Consider the following 20,305-nt stretch of genomic DNA (forward strand, 5'->3'; position numbering starts at 1 on the left):
ACAGGACTTAAGATTGGCAGCAGCCTCAGCTAGAACAGCAATACAGCGAAATCTGTACCAGGAGGTCCAGGTGCGCGCCCACCCCCACTATTTACAGCGGCCGGGAGCGGACAGTGCCCGCGCCCCCCCTCGCCCTGCCGCCGGCAGCGCCCCGAGCAGCGGCACCGCGCAGCCCCTCGCCCTGCCCTGCACACGGCTTCCCCGCGGAGACACCTCCCAAAAAAAGGGGGCCACCCTCCGCGGCCGGGCACGGCCGTGAGAGGCGGCGCGAGCCCGGCGGACCGCATAAATACCGGGCTGGTGGAGAAATAACGGGGCCGGGGCGGCTCGGGAGCGGTGCGCCCCAGCTCCGGGGGGAGGCGAGGAGGGGGCGCACCGGGGTCCCCCCCGTGCCCCCAAATCTCTGTGCAAGGCGGAAAACGAGGGCAGGAGGAGGGAGGGACCGGCTGGGGCCGGGCCGGGCGCTGCGGGGCAATTTACAGCCGGCCGAAAGGGACGGTCGGGAGGCGAGGAGAGAAGCTCACGTTCAGAAATCCTACCAACACAAAATGTTTGTTTCTCACTATCCTTTTTTTTTTTTTTTTATTTTTTTTTTTTTTTTTACTTTTACCAAGACTTAGATTAAAGAGGTGCAATTAATTCGAATGAGCACGAAATGAAGTTGCTAGAGAGAGAAATTAATAATTTACAAAGGGCTGTTTGGCGGCAATCTAATAACAGCTTTCGGAGACCAGTGAACACAGCGGGGTCGGCTCCTTCCCCGAGCGCTACAACTCCCGAGGAGGACGGGGGGGGTAGTAACCACAGTAAAAATATATATATATATTTATAATACGCAGTGTAAATGCAGAAAACCCTGCCATCTGTTTTTTTTTTCTTTTTATCATTATTCTTATTTAAATCAAAATACTTTAGAGGCGTCCCTCGCGGCGCGAGCCTCTACTCTGGATTCCAGTCTGGGTCCCGAGCCCCCGGGCGGGCGCGGGGCCCCCCCGAGATCCCTCCCCCGACCCCCGTCCCCCCGGAGCGGGCCGCGGCGGTACCTGCCGGCCGGGGCGGCCCCCGGCCCCGCGCCCCCTGCGGTGCCCGTCCCGGGGCCCGGCGGCGCGGGGTGGGCGCGGGGCGGCCCGTCAGATGCCGGCCGAGTACTTCATGCGCTTCTGCTTCTGGCGCTGGTTGCAGAACCAGACGCGCACCACGTTCTTCTTGAGGTCCAGCTTCTCGGCGATGGCGGCGATCTTCTCGGAGGAGGGCCGCGGCTGCAGCGCGAAGTAGGCCTCGAGCGAGCGCTTCTCGGGGGCGGCGATGGAGGTCCGCTTGCGCTTCTTCTCGGCGCCGCTGAAGAGCTCGGGCTTGGCCAGCTTCTCGCGGTGCGACTTCTCGGCCTCCTCCAGCCAGGCCTGCAGGATGGGCTTGAGGGCGATCATGTTGTTGTGGGACAGCGTGAGCGACTCGAAGCGGCAGATGGTGCTCTGGCTGAGCGAGCCCACGCCCGGGATCTTCAGGTTGGCCAGCGCCGAGCCCACGTCGGCCTGGGTCACCCCCAGCTTGATGCGGCGCTGCTTGAAGCGCTCGGCGAAGGCCTCCAGGTCGCGGGGGTCGGCGTCCACGTCGCTCACGCAGCCCATGTGCGCCGGCAGCCCGTGGCCGTGGGCCATGCCCAGCGCCGCCGGGTGCATGGGGTTCATGCCGGCCATGTGCGGAGCGTGGCCCGGCGTGGAAACCACGGCGCCGTCGGGCCCCGCCATGGCCCCCAGCGCCAGCCCCGGCGTCAGGTGCTCCAAGAGTTCCCCCTCCAGCGCCTGGTGGGGCTGGTGGTGGTGGTGGTGGTGGTGATGGTGGTGGTGGTGGGCGCCCGACAGGGCGGACGGGTGGGAGATGGGCACGGAGGACGAGGAGGCGGCCGAGGTGCAGGGGATGGTGTTCATGGTGTGGTACGTGGCGTCCGGCTTGAAGGGGCTGTGGTGCGGCGGGTGGTGGTGGTGGCTCTTGCTCGGGGAGACGATGTCCACGGCTGCCAGGGCTTCGGCGCGGGCCAGCAGGCTCTCGTCCAGACCGCCGAATATATTGCTCTGCAATTGCAAATAGAAGGCGCACATACCGCTCAGCGGGGAATTCGCCTCCCCGCGCGCTCCGCCGTGCCACTAAAACCTTCCCCGCATGTTAAAAAAGAGATCCTGGGGAGGGGGGGGAGGAAAGGACGGGGAGGGGGGGGGAGGACGGGGGGGGAGCGGGAGAAGGAGCGGCACGGGGAGCGAGGGGAGCGGGCGAGGCGCGCGGGCTGCCACGGGCGCGCACACGGGCGGGCACACGCGCACACACGCGCACACATACACACATACACGCGCACACGAGCATGCACACGCACACCGGCCGCCCCACGCCCCGGCGGCCCCACGCAGCGGCCCCAGGTCATAAAAATTCATGGGGGCGCCGAGCCCCGGCGCATGCATAAGTTGGGCGAGCGGCCCGGCGCCGCCGGGTGATTTGCTGCGCGGCCATGAAAAAATCATCAGGCGGCTCCGGGGGGCTGCCGAGGGGCTCCCCTTAAAGCGGGGCGGCGGGCACCTACCGGAGGGGTGGGCAGGCAGCCCCGCCGCATCGCCTCCGCGCCGCCGGAGCCGCCGGAGCCGCCGCCGCCGGAGCCCGAGCCCGAGCCGGAGCCGCCGCCGGAGCCGGAGCCGGAGCCGCGAGCGGCGGAGCCGCCGGTGCCGGTGCTGCTGGGGGGGCTGGCGGCGGGGGCGGCGGCGGAGGGGCAGGGCGAGGCGCTGTGCAGGGCCGAGTACTTGGCTTCGTGGAGGCCGCCGCCGCCGCCGCCGTGGGGGAGGCCGAAGGGCTGCTTGCTGCTCAGGGACATCATCATCGTGCTCGCCGCCGCCGAGGAAGGCAGGGGCGCGGGGCCCGGGGGCCCGGACCCCCCGGAAAAGCCTCAGGAGCCCCGCCTACACCTCCCGCGGAACGAAAAAATAAGAAAAAAAAGCGATTTTTTTTTAAAGGAAAAATTAAAAAAAATCCCTATCGGCCCCCAGCAGGGCGGCCGGGAGAGGCGGCTCCGGGGACGCGCGGAGGATGCTCCGGGGCTGCGCGGGGGCTGCGCGGGGTTTGCGAGGGGTTTGCCCGGGGCTGCCTCCCGCCCGGGTGCTCGCCGCCGTCCGCCTCCGCTCCGGCGCCGGCCCTCGCCGCTCGCCAAGTGCCCTCCCCGGCGCCGCGCCGGTGGGTTTTACTCGCTCCCCTCCCTCCCCTCCCCTCTCGGCTGTCACCGCAGCCCCGCTCCCCGCCGAGGGCCCTGCGCGCCTGCCTCCTCGGCCCCGGCCCCCCCCCCTCCCCCCCCCCCCCCCCCACCGCCGCGCCCACGCCCACGCGTGCCCCCCGCGCCGCGCACCTCCCGGAAAGGGGAGGGCGAAGGAAAACGGGGGGGGGAGGAGGATTAAAAATAAAAATAAAAAAATAAAAGAAGAAAAGGAAAAAAGCGCCCCCACCCCGCTCTCGGCGCCCCCAAATCCGACCTCCGTTAGGAAATAAAAGGCGAGAAATAAAGGGGAGGAGGGCAGGGTCCCGTCCGGGCTCCCTCCGGAGCTAGCAGCGGACCGGGAGCCGCCGGGGCTCCCTCGGGGGCTTGGGGGGTCCTCCCGCAAAGAGCAGCGCTGTCCCGGCAACTTCCCTGCCGAAAGGGGGGGGAAAAATTAAATGTAGAGAGAGGAAGGGAAGGGAATCGGGGAAGTCGGGTTTAGTTAAGGTGGCCGGGTGTGTTTCCGTGAATTTTCGCTTTGCTCCAGGAAGGTTAAAATAAGTGCTTAGGTGTTTAATTTCTCACCTAAACAGCAGACTTGGTAATTTTAAGGGAAATAAAAAAAAATTGCATTGTATCAGCTCTCACTGTCGCCAGCTCGGAGAAATGAAATAAATCAAAGTTAAAAGCTTGAGTATCATTTAATTATGGTGCGAATAGCGCTTGGAAAGAAGTAGAACAACATCTCTAAACAAATTATGGCCGGGCCAGGAAGGAATTATTAGATTGAAATTTCATTTAGGCTCGGGAGACACAGCGCTTCAATATGTAATCTGTTATGCCTCATCTGATTTGTATGCTTAATTCAGCTTGACGAATTTATTAGTTTTCATAATAGTAAAAAAATTGAGCAGCACTATGGGCTAATGCATTGTGTGTACTATAAATTGTATGTCACCGTTGAAAGGCTGAAGTCTATAGAAATCTTTTATTAATGACAACGCAGGAAAGAGGATTTTCTTGCAAGCCTTTAAGGAGTTCGTGCCAAACCTCCGCGCTTCGCGTCTCAGTAGGCTATTAACATATCGTCATACTAATTAGGCTACTTCATGAGTGATATAATTTCAAACTTTAAATTATGTTCTAATTAACAAGGGTTGTCCAATTTGCTTAATCTTCAAAAGCCTTTTGGCTTGTCTAATTAGCCCAAACTACCGAGCCCCTCCAACGCCTGACAAAAGTCCGCGGCCGAGCTTTCCTGCCTCGCCGCCGGACCCCGTGCGAGGGCCGGGGGGGGCGGCAGGGTCCGACCCAAGCTTCTGCCCCCCCCGGCCCCCAACCCCCCCCCCCCGGGCCCCGGCCCCTGCCCCCTCCCCCCCCCCCCCCCCGACCCCAGCCACTGCCTCCCGCGCCGCGCCGGGGGCTCGCCGGCGGCCCGGCGGGCGATGGGAGCATCATTTCCGTCCGGGGAAAAAATAGAGAAATAAAGAAAAAAAGGAAAAAAAAAAATGAAGGAAAACGCCTCGTCTAGGCACGGAGGTCGGGGAGCGGGCAGCCCAGCGGGGAGAGGGCTCCGTGCGCCTCGCTCCGCGGCTCAACTTCGGCGGCCGAATCGGGCGGGCCAGCACCTCCCCGCGGCGTGGGTGCAACCCCTCCCGCCTGCAGGGTAATTACGTGCGCTCGTTGTCCTAGTGCATGCTGCCACAGGGGAGAACGGAGAATGCATATCGTTAATATGAATTAATCTTGACTTTAATCGCGGCTGACAAGCGAGGTCCGCAGCGCCGGGCGCTCCTCGCCGCTGCGCGCCCCGGGACGGGGCAGGAGCGGGCTCCGGGCACGGGGGGCAGCGGCGGGGATGGCCGAGGAAACTTTCCCTGCCGCGGGACACCCTCCCGCAGACGGGCATCGCCGCTCCGAGGCCGCGGCCGCTCGCCGCTGCGTTCCCCGCCGGCCCGCGCAAGAGCCGCGCAGCCCCCGCTGCCGCTCCGCGCTGGCCTCGCTGCGCCCTGCCCGCGGCCCCTCCGCCGAGCGAGCGCTGCGCTTTCCTCTCCGGGCTGCTCATTCGCTTATTTACTTGGGGTCTGGGTCATTTCAGCGCGGACGAGACGCGCGGACGATGCGCGGCCGGATCCCCGGGGCGAGAGGGAAGCCGGAGGGAGGGGAGGGGGCCAGGGCCGGGGCGCAGCCCCCGGTCCTAAATAAAAGGAGATTCCCTCCCCGCAACCTCCCCCCGCCCCCCTCGCAAACACACGCACGCCCACGCCCACAGCCTGACCCACGCAGACACCAGGGGAGAAATCCCTGTCGCCTCTCATGTATCCGCGCTCTGATTTACGATTAAAATTTAACGCCGCGCATTCATATTTTACCGAACCTAATGCGCCCCATCAATTTTTAATCCGTCGGGATGCGGGCCGCGCTCCGGACGCGCTCCACCTCTGCTGCCAGCGCGGGCACCCGCCTGGACGGGGAGCGCGAACCCCCCTCAGCATCCCGCACCCCGCATCCCGCACCCCGCATCCCGCATCTCCCATCCCCGCACCCCGCATCCTGCCCCCGCCCCCAGCAGCGCCCAGCGGAGGAGCCACGAAAGCAAACTCAAAGCCCGGCACGATCAATGGAGACTTTTTTTTTTTTCTTTTTTTTTTTTTTTTTCTTTTTCCTTGCCGTCCGTGGCGCCTCGCGCTTCCTGGCACTAAAATAAATGCAAGAAATCGAAACTTAATTACTTGCAAGAAATCCTGAAATCCCCCTGCATAATTCACCCCGCCGGTTCCAGCGGCGGTGGCGTTGAACCACGGCCGTCCAGCCCCGCTCGCTGCGCTCCCTGCACGGCCCCGGGCCCCCCCGTTCGCCATCCCCATCCCCAGCAGGTGCCCGTGCACCCGGCCCCGTCTCGGACCTGCCTGGGACGAGAGGAAGCTTTGCCTCACGGAGATGTGGAGCGATGCTGAGCAAGAACGAAAAGCACATTTGGGAGCCGCCTGGAAACCAAAGTGTGTTTGATTTGGCTACATTAACAGCAGCCTCATGCAGAAGTGAGGGGATCTAGCAAAACTGGCAATAACTGACAAATAATTACAGGTGGCCTGTCCTCACTGCTAATAACCACCCAGCATCTCAGACAAAGCTGAGCCCTGGTCCCCAGCAGGCTGCCAAGCAGCACCCAGGGGAGGCCGCTCACCACCCACCGGGGGCTGCCTCCCCTTGCCCCTCAGGGGTCTGGCTGGCTGGGGGGGCATAGCCTGCCTCGGGCAGGACGTCTGGGTGGTGGTTTCAACCCCCTGTCCTGCTGTGGTTGGTGGTCAGCGTGGGCCTGGTCCAGCAGGGAAGCCACGGATGCCCTCACGCCTCCTGGGGCTTGTAAAGAGGGAAATTCACAGACATAAAGCAACATACAGTGGAAAAGGAAGTAATGGGCTATACAAAACTGTTAAGAAAGTCAAATTTAAGTGTCAAAGGGAACCTACCTAGCTTAAAATAGCCCCGCAGGTGGCATCTGTTCCCAACCTCTTCCCCACTTGCTCCTTGTACAGAAAACATTAAGATCTCACAGATCATCAAAAAAAAAAATATCCTATGAATCACAATGTGGATGTCCTCGGGACTCTATTCTTGCTGATTGAGACAATAACATAGTACTGTAAATTGCCCTTCATTATTATTATATATTTTTTAATCCATTTAATTTGTTATAGATGTATTACCACAAATCCCACAAATCTGCTGTCCCACACAAGAACTGTGTAACGTTCAGCTGCGGTGTCTGGTGTGCCGTCATATGTTCTGTGCTTTCCATGGTTTCTGTGGTTTTGGTAAGCTCCTATCCCGCGTTGAGTGGGTACTGGAAGATTTCTCTGGATTTCTGCTTTCGTCCCTTGATTCAGTGTCCACAAAATCAGAGCATGAAGGGACTTGATCCTGGCTGGAGATGGATCTTGAGGGCTGGCGTCTGCTGGACACGTTAGATATGTGCTGAAGGGCCCTGCAGGACCAGGGGTGCTGGGCTCAGACCTCCTCTACAGCAAACAGGCTCAACCTCCTCGAACACTGGGCTTTAATTCTCAGAACATGGATATGTGCGCATAGGAGTAAGAACCGTGTCTGGGGGTATCACCCTATACGTGACAATAGACACTCGTCTACGTTATATTTAAGACTAATAGCAAATCCTCAGCCTTTTGTCTTATTTTGTTTTGTTTGCTTGGTTTTGGTTAAGATTTGGAAGAAACGCCTTCCACTTTTCCAACAGCCTCTGGACACCCAGCGAAGCACTTCAGCAAAGCCCCTGTACACACACCCAGCTTCAAATATTTTTGCTGAATTGGGATGAACCAAACTTGTGCTTAACTGCTTTGCTGTTCATTTGGACCAGAGGCAACACAAAGATGTGTTTTAAAAACTTCCAGACATCATCATCAACCATGTGTTTATATGTATGTATGTAGCAAATACAGCAAATACTAGCCCAAAGGAGGCCAAAATGGTGTTTATTTTATTTTATGATTGTTATGACATTTACATTGTAACATTTTATATTAAATTCTTTAAAGGGGGGGGGGGATTTGACAAAGCTTTTAATAGCATTGGAACTCGTTTGGTGTGAGTACTAGCAGCTGTGTGAGAGCTTAATTAGGGCCCAGTGAGCCAGTGCTGCTTTGGCCCTGCTGAAGCTATGTGTGTTGGGCATGTGGTGATGCCTCCAGTTTGCCATGTCTGTGTAATCCCTGCCCACTGTTTTGCAGGGAATGGGGACAATATGCATCTTTTCCCAAGTGGAGCCCAAAGCAGGCACCCCCTGGAAGCACTGAGAGGATGTGGGTTTGGTGGCAGGGAGTCAGGAGCTGTCCCTTGGTGGAGGTATGGCCTTGGTGGCACCTGGTTTTGTTCAGGCACTACTTGGTGGTTTGTGCTGTGTCCCCAATGTTGCGTGTGGTGTGATGTCTTGCGGCTTGTCATAGTGTGTTGTGTGCCCTATTGTGACTTTATAGGTGGGCATGCTATTTTATTGAAATAAGTAATATGAGATAACTTCTTCTTAAAAAGTAAGAACAGCCTTTGCCTTCTAAATGCACCAAAGGCAGGAGGTGCTTCACTCTAGAAATAAAATGGCTCACTCTGTGCTCCTCAGTTTCTCAGAGCACTTAAAGGTGGCCCAAAAGGCTGGAGAAAAATGGTAGCCTGCTACATAAGGGATAAACAGCTGAACACCACAGCAGGTAAAGCTCAGTGGGCAGGGTCTGCCTGCTTTAGCTACCCATTGGCAGGAAAGAAGAAGGTGGGTGGAAAGGAGGTCCTCCAGGCTGGCAGGTGAGAGAAGGAAGGGTGGTGGTTGCTCCAAACCCGTGTTGTCTGCGCGGTGGGTGGGTGCTGGAGTTAACTTACAGCGTGGCATTATAAAACTGGATGGTCTCTGAGGGGGCGGTGGGCTTACTCCTGTGCCTAAATAATATCTTTTTAGGTAATGTTTTGATAAAAATGTTGTGTGTGTGCTGTAATGCCATGAGAGATGGTGGGAGCATACAGGAGCTGCTGCATCAGCTCTGCCCCCACCAAAACTGCTGTGTGTGTCCAAGACAGCCCTGTCAGGCAACGAAGGAGGGGAGAAAGGCTAATTACACAGTTATGTGGCTAGGTTTTGTCTACTCTTTAAGTCAGAAATAACTGAGTGAATTGGAAGCACTTATGTTACCTTTGTGTGCCCACAAGGATGCTCTGAACACTAACTGTGTGGAGTTAAAACTAGGCCTGAGGATGGCTGGCTAGCCTTCCTCTGAGGGAAGAGATGCTGTCTTCTGAGGGAATATCCCCTATGCTTGAGGATACTCCCTGTTTTAAAGGTGCAGGCTGATGTTACAACTATTTTTAAAGCCCTCATCATTCCTTATTTAATTCTGTGTGACACCTGTCTTCTGGTTACTTCATTGGAATCTTTTTTTTTGCACATAAATCAAGCATTACACGTGAAGTGGTGAAAACACCAGATCTTGATATCTACACGAGCAGGGGATGTTTGTCTCCTTACTCAGGGAGTTGGGCACTTAAGGTGCTACAGTAAAGCAAGAGCGATGGGAGCTCCAAAGGAAAGCTGTGCTCGTGTGTTCTTCCTTATGGCAAAGCTGCTGCTGCAACAAACGAGAGTCTCTCTCTAGAGGATAGACTTAGGCTGTATGGGTGCTATTAAAATTAAGAGTTTATAAAGTTAAATTTGCAGTCTGTTTTTTTTTATTTCTCCGAAGTTAAAAAGAAGTAACTCCCAAACCAAAGGCTATAGAGTCTTACTCATGTAGCATATAGACAGAGTTACTTTTTGAAATAATCATTATTCCTCTCTATATTATGTCAGCAGAAATTCCTGTGTCTGTTGGCATTTCCCTAGTTTGTTAGTTCATGCACATATGAATTGGACCTTCGATACTATGCTGGCACGCATCAGCATGTTAAGATTTTGGGGTATAGCAAGTGTTCAGTTCAGGGTTATAACTTGCTTGAATTCCTTAATTGCATATAGCAGGTTTTTGTTTTTAAATCAATCCAGAAGTCAACAAAGAAATGGCTTGAGTTCAACTTGCTGTTGCTTCTGGTGTGAAACCAACAAGTTCGTTTGCTTCCCCAGTTGGACACTTCTTCTTAGTTGAAGCAAAGAAGGGCTAAAATTGTCTTCTGGATAAAACGCCCCCCAACATTTTGGAGAGGACAAAAAAGATAATTTTAGTCTTTAACTGGTCTTATTTATTCTTATACCATGTTTCTGAAATGTTTGCTAGTATGAAGATTAGCTGGAAGAGAAGAAACCTTGGTCTGAATTGTCTGCATCTACTTCAGACTGCCGGAGCTATGCCAGTCAGAACGTGCTTCAAGTTCTGTAACTTATGTTGATGTGCAAATAAGCTTGTTTTTCTGCCACTACATTGTTATAATCCATCAAGAACAGAAGTGGGTGGAGGATGGTGGGATCACAGGTAATGGCCTCGCAGGACGCTAGCAGAAAGCCCGTGCCTCCTGAAGGCAGCTTGCAGACCTAGCTAAATAACGTTTTAGAAGAAAAGTGCTAGAGGGGGAAGGTAAACCCCTATATCTTCAGGATGAAGATGTTTGGTCCTCTGGCAATGTGGAAAATAGTGCCATAGGGTTTGGCCTTTTTCTTTTTCCAATTTGTTTTTCATTAATACTTGCCTGTACATAAGAACTGATCTCAGGTGTGGAGCAAGCTCACCCAGGAGCAGGGAAGTGATGCGTGCTGCCTGCTGCTTCAGGTTACCAGCAATTATTGATATAAGGATGTCTTTGTGCACGTGGGGGTTCAGCTAAAGCACCCAATTTCATACCCACTGCCAAAATAAAGCAATACTGGCAGCCTATAGAAACATCCAAGTGTATGCAGGAGGGGGGAAACTGTATGTAGTGACTGGGATGGAGGTAAGAGGAACTGACCGAAGTGGCTGTGGGGTGTTGGTAAACTCCAGAAGTAGTTAATGGAAGGAAACAAAATGCTGGCTCAAGGAGATGAAGCAAACAGCATACCTTCCTTTCAGTTTGGTCTTAATAGTTAATTATTGAGCAATGCCCAGTCCCCAAGCGTCCCTGGGGTGCCCACAGCCCTGCTGTTGTGTCCCCTCTGCAGGGGGATTGCTCCTGCGCATTCAGGGGCTGTGGAGTGCAGTGGTGCCTGCTTCTGCTGGGCTCTGTGGAGCCTGCTGTGACACCAGTAAGTACGAGTTAATTGCAAATTTATTTCTGCGCAGCAATAAGGGAAAAAACACTTGGGGCCAGTTTCCCTTAAAGAAAAAGGGGGAAAGCCTGTTCTACACTCATTTGATTAACCTGTGCTGTTAATCACTGCCAGGTTTATGAACCTCTATTACAAACTTGTTACTCTAAGGGGTTTCAGTTCAGTGATTGAAAAACTGCTGTAGGGCCTGGGTAGGTAGGAGCAGTAAGAAGTACAAGTAGAGGCACCAAGCCTTTGAAGAGGTGTATCAATAATTAGCAACGTATTTCATGTGGACTCCTTGGTCAGGATACACTGACAGACCTGGGATTTTAGCAGGACATGATGAAAATGTAAAAAGAGCTCTATACTCATCCTAATGTAATGACATTTAAGCCTAAGACAATCGGGTGTGTTAGAGGCTGTTGCAGGTCACAGACAGCAGTGCTGGGCTGCTCCTGCCTATGGTGTGTGTTTTCTCCAAAAACTACCGGTGTCTGAAAGGCTCCTTACTCTCTCATATCTTTGCAATCTTAGATCCATATTTCATAGTTGCAAAACATACAACATGGGTGAAAACTTGAAATGCATCTTAATAAAGCAAAGTGATGAATAAATAGAAATACACAGCTTCGGAAGATGGGGAGAAATATAGGCAGGGAAAATAGAAAGCAAAGGGAGGAACTTTGGAAAAGACTCCAGTGATGAACCTCTAGGGCATGCCCATGTAACGAGCTCCAAAGAAAGTGATGAAGGGTTGAATCCTATTAAAAGACACCAAAGCAAATTCTCTTTAAACTGTGTATATGGAAGCTGATATCACCTTAAGTGTCTTAGGTACCAAGATTAAGACTGTTTAAAACATGTTTTGGTTCAGCATCATCCCATTTTTTTCTGTTTGTGTTATAGCTGATCCCTATTTTGGCAATCCTTACTCTTTCCCATTAATCCTGACTTCTGGGATAAAGCCTGAACTCCACCTGTTTCAGATGGCTTTGTTTGTTCCCACCCTGTGGAAGAGCCCAGTGGTGTCAGTGTCAGGTTTGTCCAGAGGCTTTTTTCTGCCTCGACAGAAGCCAGCATTGGTCTCCCGGTTGATGGGAATGTGCAGCTCTGTGTTCAGACACCAGTCCTTCTGCAGAGATGGATTGGTGTCTGCTACTCCCAGAAATGTTAATGGGATTTCAGCAAGGTCAGAATTTGCTGAGTGTTTCTCCTCTGAACCTGAACAGAACAAACACTTCACTCCTTGCCTCTGTCTACCAAGGCTTTCTGCTTAGCTTCAGAGCCTGTAATAATAGAGTGAGCGATCTTCACTTTGCCCCCACTTGCAGTGTGTGGGCTGAGTGATGGTGATCAGGGCAATCTTGCAGCAAGACCGCAGGCCAGCAAATTTCCAAGCTATTGGCGTGAGGATTTTTGTGCCGCCTCTGCTTATGTTAGGAATTGTATGGCCCTGCTTCAATAATGATTAGAGTAGTTTTTAAATACCTTCTTGCTTGGATGCACCTGTATGTTAATATGCTAGTACTTAGCTAGCTTGAAGTTGTATTTCCTCATTGTGCTTGTCCAACATTTTAAGAAGAATATGCAATGCAAGGGAGGGTGGTCTCTGTCTGTGTGCCACGTGGCGTGAGATGCAGTGAGGTCTCCACAGAACAGGATGCAGAGCAAAATGCCAAGTTACAGCTGATACAAGGAGGGGGATGGCATCACCCCTCATCCTCCTGGGCTCGGCTTGGCAGCGTGCAACCTCCCAGAGAAACAGCACGGGGTGTGCCTGGGCCCCGTGCCCATCTGCAGCACCATCCCCTGGCTCGTGCCGTGCTGCTGCCCAGAGGCACTGGCACGGGCAGGGTCTGCAGCAACACAGCCTAACTCACAGTCACACATCAGTGACACCTCTTTTCACTGCCAGTGATGCTTGTTTTTTATTTTCAGTGGCCAACAGGGCAGGTATTCCACCTGACAACTGCGCATGGCAATGGTGCCACTGGGCTATTACCTTTTAATATGCAAGGCAGGGATGTGAGCCTTTTAAGTGCCAGGCTTGTGGGAGGTCATCATTAGTCTGTCGAGGTGTTTCTTTATTGCTGCCTTCTACAAATGTATTTGATATAGCAACTCCAAGCTCTGCTGTTTTGAGCAGACAAGATGTAGTGCTTATGAAAACAGACTTCTTGAAGCAAGCTGTGGGGGGGAGAAGGAGAGCTTGTTTACAGTGTTTTAAGCCAAATGGCTCCTTTGGCAGGAGGCTTTCTGTAACAAGTGAGAACAATGAGAATTAGCTCTCTCAGCACTTCAACAAGCAAAGATTTTTGTCTGTAATGAGAAGAATGAAGCTTGTTTGACACAAACTACAAAACAGCACGGGAAAGATGAAGAAGGAGGGCAGAAATACATTACTGAAGGTGAAGAAAAACAAGTTTGCTGCTCTACTGTGAATTCAAGCATCTCGCTCATTATAATGTCTAATTACAGCTGGCCTCATTCCAGAGGAGGGGGGAAAGGTAAATCTTGCCAACTGTGCCAAATCCTGCTGAGGAACTGACCACAGCAGCATCCTACCTGACTCTATGTAACCCAAATAGTCCTCACTTTATTCTTCTGTACCCAGTCCTTTATGCAGAAATGCAAATTCCATTTGGACTCCTGAGACTTCAAAACTGATTAGAATTTTTATGTTCCTCCGTTAAAGGTAAAAATAGGATATCCCAAGATAACCTCCCAAATTATAAACTGACTTATTATAAGCTTACATCTGTCATTAGGTGAATGCTTGCTTTCAGCAGGCAGTGCCAGTGATGTGGCTGCAGCCTCGTCTTAACTGCCTTTTTGTACTTTTTGCAGTTTAGTGATAAATTAACATCATTCTATTTATTTCAAGTAGGATATTAATCCATATATCATTTGAAAGCAAATCTTTGGTTTGTCTTTAAATCGAACATGTCACTGAGAACAGCAGAGAAGTTCCATCTGTGGCTATCCTGACTTACTCTGCAGTCCTCCTGAGGACCAGAGCTTGAACTCTCTGCAGAGGCAGGGCTGATGCTCGGTCACCTGAATGTGTCTGGGTAGATACAGGGGTGTACAGCCCCTAGGGCATGGTTTGCTGCTTTAAAAGCAGTGGTAGATGAGGACACAGTGGGGCAAAGGGAGTATTTATTGAGTTCAAGCTTAGTGTTGTCTGTTTATGGCCAGACATTTCCTGTGTAATAAAGGTGTAGGACTCCTCTTTTTTTTTCCTTTTTTTTTTTTTTTTTTTTTTTTTTCCCCCCTATTCACTTTGCAAGCAATTGCAAGGCTAGCTAGTGTTGCTAGAGACGCACTCCTTTCCCACGGGCAAGCAACATCATCCATGCAGCAGTGGCTTTGCAGATGACTTTGGAGCCCAGCTTCCTGGCTCTGAAGCACCTGTCAGCTTGCTGGCCTGGGGACCACAGCCACTTTTCTTCTGGTCTGGTTCCTGGAGTCTGTTCATACCTAGTGCAATTTAATTACTCTGCTATTGCTCAGAGAAGCTGTGGATGCCCCATCCCTGGAGGTGTTCAAGGCCAGGCTGGATGGGGCTTTGGGTAACCTGGTCTGGTGGGAGGTGTCCCTGCCCATGGCAGGGGGCTGGAACTAGGTGGGCTTTGCGGTCCCTTCTAACCCAAATGCTTCTCCTCTACTCTTCCCAAGGTCTTCTGACAGCCTCAAAATGATAGTCCTGCAGTATTCACTACGTCCCATTCTTGTAGGTGCTTTAACTGTGTTTGTGTATTTAATTTCATCAAAAGCTTGTAATAGAAAGCTGGTGAAGTTGCCTGGTTGGAGGGGAAAAGCTGAGGCTGTGTGTAATGTAACAAGTCTTGTTTATGTAGCTTCCTGCTGTTTGGACACAGCTACATGCTGTTAATATTGCATTCATACAGTATGTGCTTACTGCTAAGGATGGTGCTTGTCTGGGCATAAAAAGGATATTGATAACTGATCTTATATACCCCTATGGCTTTCCAGGTTCTTATTACAGAAATGACTTTTTGCCTCCTTTAGCTTCAGTGCTGGGGTCTCCACTTACTTCTGCTTGTCTCATCTCCCACGTAAGTCCGTGAGTTATTGCTTGTATAATGAGCATACCCAAGGAAGTCAGGATATATATAGATTTTAAAGGAACTAAATTCTTGCAAAAGAGTCCAGGAAGAATTATTTGGAACTATTGATTCTTTTATTTCTGTTGGCCATGCTATTTTCTTCATCAGATTTTTCTGGGAGAAGTAAAAATATCTGTTAAAATAGAGCGGAATGCCCCTCTTTTGGCTTTATCTCAAGTTCCCAGGTTAGGCCCTGATCTGTTACACAGCTATAAAACAAGGTTAATGGGATTGTAATAGACACAAATCAGGATTAGGTCTGCAAAGCATAAAATGAGAATTATGTGGAAGCAGAGATTTATGGGGCTATTCCTAGTTATATCAGGAAAGGATAAAAACATTAATGTCTTCCATAAGCATGTGGCTATATGTGGAAAAAGTTCAGTAGATATATATATATAACCTCATAATTTTTCTTCCATATGATAAAAGATTTATTAAAATCTCCTAGAAGAAGAGCAGCCAAGTTTGTTGCCATGAGAGAATCCTTACAACTTCAGGCCTGTGTTTGCACTCTGGAAAACGGTGGCTTTTATTCTGTTTTGATTTTTTTCCCCTTCCAGCACTATTATGAAGTGTAATTAAACCAGGTACCCATATGTTTACACAGAAAGACAAATGGTCTGTTTATTTCAGCAGCTGCTTAACAAGCCACCAGCACAATCAATTAAATTAATCCCAGGAAATAAAACTTCAAATAAAGATGATATCTGAAATCATTTTTATTCATGGTTAGAGACCATGCAGATTCTTTTGACAAGTTGAAAAATCTTATGGGTGATGTTGAAAACTTCAATGTACAAGTGCTAATTCAATTTGAGGGGAAAAAAACTGACTTGATAGAACGGTTTCTGAAGAGATATTATGAGAATAGCAAACCCCCAAGCAATACAAAGGCAGCCAGAGTATTGTATGCTCATTACCTGAATTTTCAAACATTTAACAACTGTAAGAAGTATGAATATTCAAAGCTTCCAGACTCTGACCAACGTTTTTCTTTCCTGTTCCTGGAATGAAGAAATCAGTGGCTTGCTGTCATTGTGCATATATATATATCTGCTATTAACTCGGTTTAAGTTGTGTATGATTTAAAGTCATAGGTCTCTAGCTCAGCAGAGCATTTAAATGAATTTGCCTCTTCACCTTAAAAATGTATGCGAGTGTAGCGTTGAACAGAATTTTAGCCACAGTGTGTTGTGTCCACATGGCTGTTGGGCAGCTTGGACCTTGTGGAGGCAGTGCAACACCAAACTATTGATTAAATCACAATAGGAAGACTAAAACGGGAGGAATAGTCTCCTTGAAAGGGTGAGGGTCCTAAGCAACCATCCTCATCTGTAGGGGTAAGACCTAGAAAGGAAGGCCTTACAATGGATGTCCTCTGCCAGGGAATGGTTTGAATACAAATTCCCCTCCCTTGTGGAACACCCCTTGCCCTTGAGGGTTTTAGGGACGTGCCGCCACAGCAAGTCTGAGGGGTCCAACAGCAGTGTTAATGCTTAATTTCAGGTCCTGGGCCAGATCCTGCACACTCTCATTTGCACGAACAGTCCATTATGCCTGGATATTTTGTGGAATCATTTTATCATAGGTAAGTATTGACCCAGGTCTTTAACTGGAAATGTGAAATACCACAGCTATATTGGTATTGCTCCTGGCACCGTACCTTCTGCCTCTTGCCTCTTCTTGTGTGAACAGTGCCATCAATTTCTGATAGACAATAAACAAGATACATGTGCTGTACTTAAGATCATACACTTACTGCTGCATATTCAAAGCTTTGATATCTTATCTTTGACAAGACCGTGGAAGCTGCAAGAACAGAGCTTAAAGAACAGTTTTTCTTTAAGGGTAAAATCATATTGCTATAAATAAGGACACCAAGCTCTGCAGGTTAAGGCTAATGGGGCAGTAGCAAATCTGTTTATATTAGGATGTCTCTTAAGAATGAGGGAAATGTGTTTTAACAATAAAAACCTGAAGTGTGTTCAGCACTGAAGAATGCCACAGAAAGGCAGTTGATGTGCTGCAAGTGCTTTTATCTCTTACAAACCAATTTTTATTCTTACACAGGTACTGAAGGATTTATTCTAGTGGATTTCCCTCTGCAATACCTGGGGTCTCTCTCCTCCTTTGCTGGTGCTGTTTGCAAGAGACTTCTCAGCTGCCTGAGTGACTTGCTTCTGGTGAGCAGGCAAATGCCCTAGGTTATGACAAATGCTTCCAGGCTCCAAGCAAAGAGATGGCAACATCTGTATGTGCTCTGGGCTCCTGGAGTCCTATTCCTCTGGTTGTGTAGGTGGCAGACATGGGTGCACATGTGGCTGCCCGCATGCTCAGGTTTCCTTCCTGTGGAAACCCAAGAGTGCAGGGGGGAGTTGAGCACCACCAGGCCCTGTTTTAGAGTGGAGATGGGGCACATAGGTGGCTGGGAGATGCTGCGGGACCATAAGGTGTGATGAGTTGCAACAGAGGAGCATCACTGCCACTGGGACATGTGGCTGTGGTCTGAGAGGAGCCTGCTGCAAGCAGAGCTGTTCACTCGGCTGCTGGTGGCTCTGCGCTGTGCTTTCTCTGTGGACTATTTGCCTACTGCAGGTTTCCAGGTCTCTGTTAATTAATCCAAAACTTGAAAATCAGTGCAGTTTTCCACTTAAATATCATGACAAATATCCACCTACTCACCCACTGTAATGCATAGTATGTGTAACAGCTGAAGCACATAGTATATGCATTTATCATGCTCAAGGAGTTCTCATAAAATAAACCTGCTGGTCTTCAAAACACTGTGGAATGAGTGTCTTGTGCGAACAAAGAGGATTGCAGGGAGGGCACAGCATCACATTTGTGTGCCCAGTGTTCAGAGCACAGCCTAGTCAAAACTACAGAGGGCACTGCCAACTGCTGGCTGGGACTTGAGGCTTCAGCTGCCATGTGGCTTCCAAGCGAAGAGCTGACAAGTAATTTGATTCTGAGGAGTAATCAATATGCTGCTGCTTTCTTGAGTTGTACACGTTTCGTAGTAATCCAAATTTTTGTTTGGCTGTCATTGTTAAAGATGATCAGAAAAGAAAGGGTCGGGAATATAAATGAAGCATCCTATGCATCCTATCGCTCTAGGCCATGCTGTGCCTAACTCGCACAAAATGCTGCTACTTGGTGCTAACTCTGTAGCTGTCTTTTTGCATAAAAAGGCTGGCTCTGGATTTTGGAATGCTGAATAGAAAATTAAAAATGCAGGCCAGTCTTTGGGAACATTTTACTTACTGTTTTAATAAACTTTTGTTTATGCCTAGAGGTGCCATTAAATTACCAGCCAGACATTAATATACAGTACACAAGGGATCTTGTATATAAGCGGTGATTATTGCTGTGTGACTCAGACGGAGCTTGGTGCGTATGCAGATAGCTGCTGGATGGCAGATGAAAAGTGAATACCTGTCTGGATAAGTAGTGGTGGTACTTATGCAGGGGATGTGGTGGTTGGCATGTTTTTCTTTTTTTAAAGATTGGGGAAAAAAAAGAAAGCTGTCTCTTCAGAGAAGAAGTGTGGCTTAAGGGGACAGTTGTCTGTCATGGTAGAAATGCCTTCACTGTCATGAAATAACAGAAGATAAGGATGTGGTGTGATGATCCTGGAGCTCGGTGTACTAAGTGCTTCCAAGCGAAGGACTTGGACTGGACTCTTTAAGCAGGCAGGTTCCTGATACCACCAAGCATCTGGCTCTGAGCATACAGGGATGCTGGAACTGGTTCATGCCAAACAGGGCTCGTGTCCTGTGACTTTGTCCGCAAGGGGAACAAAGCTGAAGGAAGCTAAGGCTGCAAGGAGAAGCTGGAGCAAGCATGGGTCACGGACAGCACTTGAATAGCAGGGTGGAGTGGCAAAATCAGATGTGTTTTGTTGCAGGCCTTGTGCCTGCATGCTTACAAAGATAGGTACAACCTCAAATGTGGGATTGCAGGAGTGTTGTGAGTTCATCTAGAAGGAAGAAATTCAAAATCTCTTCAGCTCCTGAAGAAAAATGTATGCCAATTAATTCTGAATTGGGATTTTCCTTTACATTTGATCTACTTCAGAATGCACCACAAGGAAAGCTTCCTATGAGGAAAGCTTAGAAATGCTCTCAGGGAAAAGGCAGCATCCTAACTCTCCTGTTTCCTGAAGGGTTCGAAGCAGAACTCTGCTTGATGCACTTCCTATAGGGGGAATATAAGGCCTTACTTAATTCAGCCTCCTCAGACTTCTATTTTTCAGTCCAGCCTACATTACCAGATGATCCTTCCCTGTGTTTATCTGCTTTCCTTATTTCCAGTTTCTGTAGTGTGCTTTCTGTCTTGCTTGAACCCACAAAAAATGAATCCCTTCCTTTGCTTACTACAGCACAATGCTTTGGCGTATAAGATGCTTATGTGGAACAAAATTGGGGAGCTTGGATGTGACTTGAGAAATGAGCAATGCAAAACCAGCCTTGGATGGTTTGTGTGGCATAAGCTGTGTAGATGGCAGGCAGTAGGGTGTGCTGCTTAAAAACCTTTGTGAAATCTGATTAACATTGTTGGGATATTTCAAGGTTAGGGGTTTAAAAAGCTTTCCCTTCAGGCTGTATCTTTATTGTGCTGTTTATGTTGAGGGGGTACATAACCCAAAATCCCTCCCTCAGCCTCCATCCCTTCTGTCTTTTTCTAAATAGTCAGTTTGGGCTGGATGCTTCTGGAATAATGACTGCATCCAAAACTAATCACAGTGACTTCCAGATCTGGATATGATTACTGACAACAACAACAAAAAGAGGCAGTTGTGTTTTCTTTCTATTAGATGTTTGTAGTGGGGGGACTGGATTTGTTTCTGCGGTTTTGTTTTCCTTTTATGTCATTATTTACCAGCAATACACAATTATGTCCTTTTTTGTTCAGCTTTATTCCCTTGTCCTTGTGATATTGTTATAGGCACAAAGTGTCCCAGTTTTTTAACACTTCGTTATTTATTAATGCCACAGATCGTGGGATGAAGGTTTGTCAGCTCATTTTTTCTTCTATTGACAGATATAGTAACTGTGCAGAAGCTGATTTGCTAATAGTTTTCAAAGGATCTCTTCCTATCTGGCTGTATTTTTCCTCAGTAGTTAGTGTACTTCCCATTAGCTTGTCCTCCTACCTGAATCATCTTTTGATGTTTTTGGTTGTCTGCTTTCACACTTGAGATGAGTTTTCCACTTAACTCTGAAT

General features: G+C 49.9%; 1 protein-coding gene and 1 long non-coding RNA gene across 2 annotated transcripts; one reads left to right on the top strand and one right to left on the bottom strand.

Annotated features, from left to right (window-relative positions):
• Nucleotides 1-1,038: 1,038 nt before the first annotated feature.
• On the bottom strand, nucleotides 1,039-2,946 carry POU4F2 (POU class 4 homeobox 2). The gene is made up of 2 exons (XM_035325310.1): nucleotides 2,573-2,946; nucleotides 1,039-2,072 (listed from the first exon to the last, which is right to left on the bottom strand). The coding sequence occupies exons 1-2, from the start codon at nucleotides 2,861-2,863 to the stop codon at nucleotides 1,131-1,133; spliced, it is 1,233 nt and encodes a 410-aa protein (XP_035181201.1). The 5' UTR covers nucleotides 2,864-2,946; the 3' UTR covers nucleotides 1,039-1,130.
• Nucleotides 2,947-7,980: 5,034 nt separating this feature from the next.
• LOC118166648 lies at nucleotides 7,981-20,168 on the top strand. Its single transcript, XR_004750644.1, has 3 exons — nucleotides 7,981-8,092; nucleotides 17,150-17,262; nucleotides 18,601-20,168. It is a non-coding gene; the product is annotated as an uncharacterized LOC118166648 (long non-coding RNA).
• Nucleotides 20,169-20,305: the final 137 nt, after the last annotated feature.

Source organism: Oxyura jamaicensis, chromosome 4 (assembly GCF_011077185.1).
Source record: "Oxyura jamaicensis isolate SHBP4307 breed ruddy duck chromosome 4, BPBGC_Ojam_1.0, whole genome shotgun sequence".
Classification (NCBI taxonomy): domain Eukaryota; kingdom Metazoa; phylum Chordata; class Aves; order Anseriformes; family Anatidae; genus Oxyura; species Oxyura jamaicensis.

Excerpts from the sequence above, each read along its gene's own strand:
- POU4F2 (XM_035325310.1), bottom strand. The coding sequence starts at position 2,863 with ATGATGATGTCCCTGAGCAGCAAGCAGCCCTTCGGCCTCCCCCACGGC. Across the intron at positions 2,073-2,572 it reads GCTGCCTGCCCACCCCTCCG|AGCAATATATTCGGCGGTCT; the intron begins GTAGGTGCCCGC and ends TTGCAATTGCAG.